General features: G+C 43.3%; 1 protein-coding gene across 1 annotated transcript in view; it reads right to left on the bottom strand.

Annotated features, from left to right (window-relative positions):
- Positions 1 to 4485: 4485 nt before the first annotated feature.
- The window catches only part of LOC309799105 (uncharacterized protein C1orf94), a gene marked incomplete at both ends in the record, with an annotated part of 49152 nt that continues 47637 nt past the window's right edge, over positions 4486 to 6000 (bottom strand). The window contains one exon of the mRNA XM_082612122.1: positions 4486 to 4561. Coding sequence (XP_082468248.1) covers positions 4486 to 4561 — 76 coding nt within the window. The remainder of the gene's footprint in view (positions 4562 to 6000) is intronic.

Genomic DNA, 6000 nt, shown 5'->3' with positions numbered 1-6000 from the left:
TGCAAAACAGAAACAGACTCACAGACACAGAGATCAGGCTTGTGGTTGCCAAGGGGGAGGCAGGGGGGGGAGGGAAGGGCTGGGAGTTTGGGATTAGCAGATGGAAATTATTATATATCAGATGGATAAACAGCAAGGTCCTACTGTATAGCACAGGGAACTATATTCAATATCCTGTGATAAACCATAATGAAAAAGAATGTTAAAAAAAAGAATGTCTATATGTGTATAACTGAGTCACTTTGCTGTACAGCAGAGATTGGCACTACATTGTAAATCAACTATACTTCAAAAAAAAAAAAAGCCAAATAGTGCTAAGAGTCATAAACAAGGCAGCGAACCCCACACTTCCATCCCTCACAAACCAATCTTGCTTCTCATAGATAACTCTTCCAACTTTCTTGGCCCTTTAACTCTGGGATTAACCTCCAGAATTCCAGATAATTATGGGAATTCTGCTATCTCTCAAATCATCCATTTGGGATATCACCTACTGATTTTCTATTATGATAGAAGGATTTTAGCTCTATTCATACCCTTTTCTTCACCTCCATCCTCCCACTATAGTTATCACACTAATTTTGGTTAAATCCATATTTGGGCTTTTTACTATTATGATCACGTAAATATTGTTCACTGCCAAGTTAATAACAATTGTTTCATTTCTTATTTGAATTTATAGCTAAATCTTCCCTCCCCCACCAACCACTGTAAAACAATTCTCAACACAGTTTTCCACACAGTCAACTCTGTCAGAATAATCTGTCATTTTCTTTTTCTTTAGCCACTCCCCACCCCCCACCCCCAGACACTTCCTATCTGAGGTCTCCAACTTCCTGCTCTATTCTGGACTGGTGGTGGTAGTGGCTTTTCAGGCTTTGCTTCATGGTTCTTGAGCTAAGATCTTTCTTCATCACCCCAAGAGTTTCCTCGGCCTCCCCCCAACTGATGATACCTATTTTCTATATTCCACATCTTCTGTCTTGGTTTACCCTCTTGTCTTCGTGGGGCACAGAGCTTCTTGACAAAGGTGCAAAGAGGCAAATTTTTTGAGACTCTGCACATCTGAAAACATCTTCAGTCTACCTTCACAGATAAGAGTTTAGTTTTCGAATTTTCCATTAAAAGCCATTTCCACTCAAAGCTCTGACAGCTTTGTCCCAGTATCTTTTAGGTTCCAATGTTACTGTTGAGAAATTTAATGCCATTCTCATTCATGAACACTTGTATGTGAGTGGGATTTTCTGAAAACCTTAGAGTCTTGCCTTTATCCCTGATACGCTGTAATTTCATAATGATATGCCTTGATGGAGATCTTTTTCATTCATTTCTCTGAGCATGGGTCTGGACCACTCAATCTGGAGAATTTTCTTATGTTTTTCTACTGATACTTCCCTCCCCTCTCTTTTCATTGTTCTGCTTAGAACCCCTATTAGCCAGATATTTTGTCTCCTGGACTGAGCTTCTCATTTTCTTACCTTTTATCTCCTATAATCCATCCCTGTGTCTTTTAAAAATTCTCCTTTCCAGAAGATCTTTGATGTTAGCGTCCAACCCTTTCCACTGATAAAATTAAATCAGCTATCACTGTTTTAATTTCAAAAGCACTTTTCTGTTCTGATTTTTAAAAATAATCATAAGGCATATTGTCTTATTTTTAAAATAGAGTGGCTTCTCTTAGCTCCCTGAAAATGTTATGCTCTCTCTTTTTAGTTCTTTTTTTACCTTTGTTTTCTGTTTTTGTTTTTTTTGGCCACGCTGCGGGACTTGCAGGATCTCAGTTCCCTGGCCAGGGACTGAACCTAGGCCACAGCAGTGAAAGCCCAGAATCCTAACCATTAGGCCACCAGCGAACTCCCTTACCTTTGTTTTGATCTGTGTCTTTCTTGTTGGAGATTGTCCATTTCCATTAAACATTAAGTCTTAAAAGTTGATTGGAAGCTCTTTGTGAAAGGGCATAATCGTAGGGTAATTTTCATTGGTACCTCCAAGTGCCTTTGGGGCATTTCATTTTCTTCAGAGAACCCTCCAAATTCCTGCCTCTTGTGTAGAGTCTAGCTGCTGGCCTTGGGTGTGGATGTGTATTTCACTTAATGCCCATTTTCCATCAGTACCCTCATCTCCACAATCCTTATGCACGGTCTGTATGTTTCTCCAGAGAAAGTACCTCCTATCTCCTATAGAACTGTCTGTGGCCCCTGGCTTTGTGGGGCCAGGATAGGAGCTACTTCTCATAACAGCCCCTTGCTTTCATCTCTCTTCAGCCCCATCTTCCATCCTCAGCATCTGGCACCCCCTGAGAACTTCAGGCTCTGCAGGGGGAAATGGTTTGCTTCTTGTTGATTGGCAGACATTTCAACGTGATCTTCCCCTCCTCTGCTAAGGCATTACCATTCCTCCACCACACTTCTGCCCTTTTATATAGCAGATGAAATTGCTGGCTTCTCCTGATTTCATTGAGAATGGAGTTCGTATAGATGTTTTTACTCTCCTTCTTACTTGGGGGTAAATTTCAAGAGAAAAAGGGCAGAAACGTCTTCACCATCTTGAAACCACAAGTGTACATGAAGTATACATTAAGCCTCTATTAAGACTACATTTTCCTTTAATCCTCAGAACTATTAACATTACCATTAGTAGAACTGAGGTTCAGAGTGGTTAAATTCTCTGCCCAACATCAGAGTTGGAAAGTGGCTAAGAACACTTGTCTGGCCAAGGGCAACTCCCTTATTCTCTCCTGCCCCCAAGCACTCTGAGATCCAGAGAGGGTGGTAAACTATGGCCCAGCCTGGGTTAATACCTAGAGGTACAACATGAGGAAGCCCTTTGGGGAACAAAAGAGGTCCTGCATTGGTGAGAACTTCTAACCAGTGTCTCTCAGTCATTGGAGAGTCTAGACTGTTAACCAAGGATATCAACAAGAAACACGATGTGCTAGAAGTGGGGTGAGCCTTGGGGAAAGGGGCTGAAGAATTCAGGGGGAAATCTTAGACTTAGACCATGGAGAAAGGAGAAGGCATAAGTCCTAAGAGAACTTGGGAGAGAAATTGGTTTCCAGGGACCCAGGAAGAAAGGCCAATTGTGTCACACTGTGAAGGCAAGAGAAATGCTCTTGTGAGCCCTGGACTTAAGCTCATCCCAAGACACTGGTGGCTTACAGAGTCCTAGCCTCTTGCTGCAATCAGGATTGGGCTGCTAACATTCCCCAGACCTAGCCCTCACTGGCCTCAGCCAGGGTGGGCCCGAGCTTTCATGAGAGGAACAGGACTGGTAATACAGCAACTTAGAACTGACAATGTTGGTCCATCTGTACGTGCATGGCTCATTTTTTAGACCCAAGAGGAGGTCTTTACATTAAACCTCTGTTTAATTTCATCTTATGATGGTTTGCCTAAGGATAGCACATGAGTTTCATTTCATAGACTGTCCCTGATCAGTGATGGCTGCCGGGACCACCATAGGGAGAATGATTCTGTGACTTTGCCCAGGCTCAGGGGATCAGCTGCTTAATGATGCCTGCCATGGGTGTTGAATAGGAGAATTACGGTATATGTGCATCACTGACTCAGGCCACCTCCTCTTCCCAGATTTGTGTCCTCCATTAATGTGATCAAGATGCTCTCAATGTCCTCATTAAAGTCACTGATAAAAGCTGATTGAGAATGATCCAGGGACAGTGCCATTGGGAGCAGTTTTGAGACCGACCTCTAGCTTGGCATCGATCTACAATGACTGGCTATAGTCTATCACATTCAGGATTATTTTTAGAATTGATTTTCAGGTCACTTTTTCCCATCTCATGTCCAAGAGAGACTTTTTCTGTAATCGCCACCTGGATAGGGCAGAGCAGGATGCACTTCTTTTACATCAATTCCAGAGATGCATAAACTGGGCTCTTGAGAAGTGAGTGGATCACAGAAGAGAAGAGATAAGCCCTCTAGTGTATAATCCCTGGGATCCCTTATTTACAGAGCAGCACTTGAAGGACTGTAGCCCGTGGTGTCTCTTCATGTCCTCAGTAAACTTTGAGCCTCATGGGGGGAAAAGGAGCAGTGAAGATCACGCAGAACATTACAGAAAGTAACAGGCACACTCCATTTCAAGCAGCTCATACTTTTATCAGAAAATACAGACTTTCTAAATTAAGTGTCTTATGTCTATTTTACCAACAACAACAAAACCAAAAATCTCTCATGTTAGCTAAATACAGATGCATATGTGGATGAGCAAGTGAGTATGAATCCGAGGGGTGTGTGTGCAGACTGTGCTGTGTGTGAGGGCTGGCTGTGTGTGTGTGTGTGTGTGTGTGTGTGTGTGTGTGAGTGTTGGTCCATGGATGCGTCTGGCCTTGCTGTTTTCTGTCTGTGACCTGGTTGGAACCTTGGCTCTCCAAACTTCATACCAAGCTGTTGCAGAATCCAGAATTCCAGAGCCCTTAGCCCTGTTCCAAGGGCTAAGGTAGGAGGAGGGAGATGAGAAGGAGATCTAAAAATGTGTGTCATTCCCACTAGAGGAAAAATAGGGGCTGTTCATCAGGGGCCCATCGGATGTCGAGCCGAACCTGGAGGAGAAAGAAAATGACGTTGTGATAGAATTCCTGATGTCGGCAGAGATATTAGGGAAAGTAGTATATTAATTTTGGGGCTGTCAAAAACTGGGAAGATCATGACAGGCTTGGAAGCTGAAAGCTTTAGCAATAATGTAAAAAGTTTTGGCTCTGGGAAAATAAAATATTGAAATGATAAAATTGGAGGATAATAAAGAGTTTCTTCCTTAGGTCAGGAAAGCCCTGGCAGCCTGTAGGGGCTATTTCCACCCAGCCTATGCTCTCTCCATATCCAAGACCAAAGACTAAGGAGCCTCTCTGGATCTAAGCACCTTACCTATGGGTCTGTAGCCCCTCTACCTGTCTTAGAGGACCCTGTGTGTCCCTAAGGAAATTCCACAACATCAGAGAACTCATAGCCACGTCCTAGGGTGAGATCTCAGAGTCCGGACAATCCCAGGGTTCCTGATTCCCTTCTCAGCACCAAGCTAGATCAGACCCTCCATTTCACACCAATCTGGCAAGTAAGCCCTGAGGCATCCCTGACTGCCTGGAGCTCTGCTAGACCCTCAGGGAAGGAAGTGCCGGGAAGATTTGAGCCTCACCCTCCGAGAGCAGGAAAACACACCCTTCTGCTTTTTCTCCCTGGCACACTGCGAATTCATACTTCAAAAAAGAGTTCAAAAGCCATCTCCTCTGTGAAGCCTTCCCCAACCTCTCCAGATGGAATCATTTACTCACACTTGGGATCCTACTGCAATTTCTTTCCCCATCTGCTAGGATACTTTGAATGAATGGAACAGAGCTCAAGACAAATTGCTGCAGAGCAAATAGCTAGATATAGTCTAATCCAGGGATTCTCCGTCACTTTTCAGCTGGGCGGAAGCATATTACAGAAGATGCTCACATTCGTGGCGCCCTCCCATGAACTAATGAAACAAAAAAAGGGGAGGAGGGGAAGAAGTGATGGGAACAAACCAGTGCATTAATTTGTAATGCCTCAGCTGGTATGTGTATCTGTTGCTCGCTGTGAGCAGCCATGGACAAGTGAGGCTTTGGGTTGTTTGAGTCCTTTCTCACAAAAATAAATTTCATGAGAGCAGGGACACTGTCTGGACTGTTCACCATTTGACACTCAGCACTCAGGCCAGGACCTGGCACCAGGTAGGTGCCCAATAAGCAATTAATGTCAGTGGTAACCCCACCTCTTTTTCTTTTTTTCAAAAATCATATTGGAAAAGAAACGATTAAAAGTGATGTTATTATAAGGACACTCTGAATTCTACTCTGATTTATAAAATAAAGGCTGTAACCCATATTTGAGTATTTAATAATTACCGGTAACCAATTACTCATGACACACCTTGTATTTGATTGCCACACCCCACACATCTGAGCCCTTCATGATGAGAAATTCTGATCAGATCTACTGCCAAGGGTATGGTCTAGACAGG

Source organism: Mesoplodon mirus (genome assembly GCF_964341445.2).
Source record: "Mesoplodon mirus genome assembly, chromosome: 3".
NCBI classification, from domain to species: Eukaryota; Metazoa; Chordata; class Mammalia; order Artiodactyla; family Ziphiidae; genus Mesoplodon; species Mesoplodon mirus.
The sequence above is the reverse complement of the archived record's forward strand: the minus strand, read 5'-3'. Positions and strand labels throughout refer to the sequence as shown.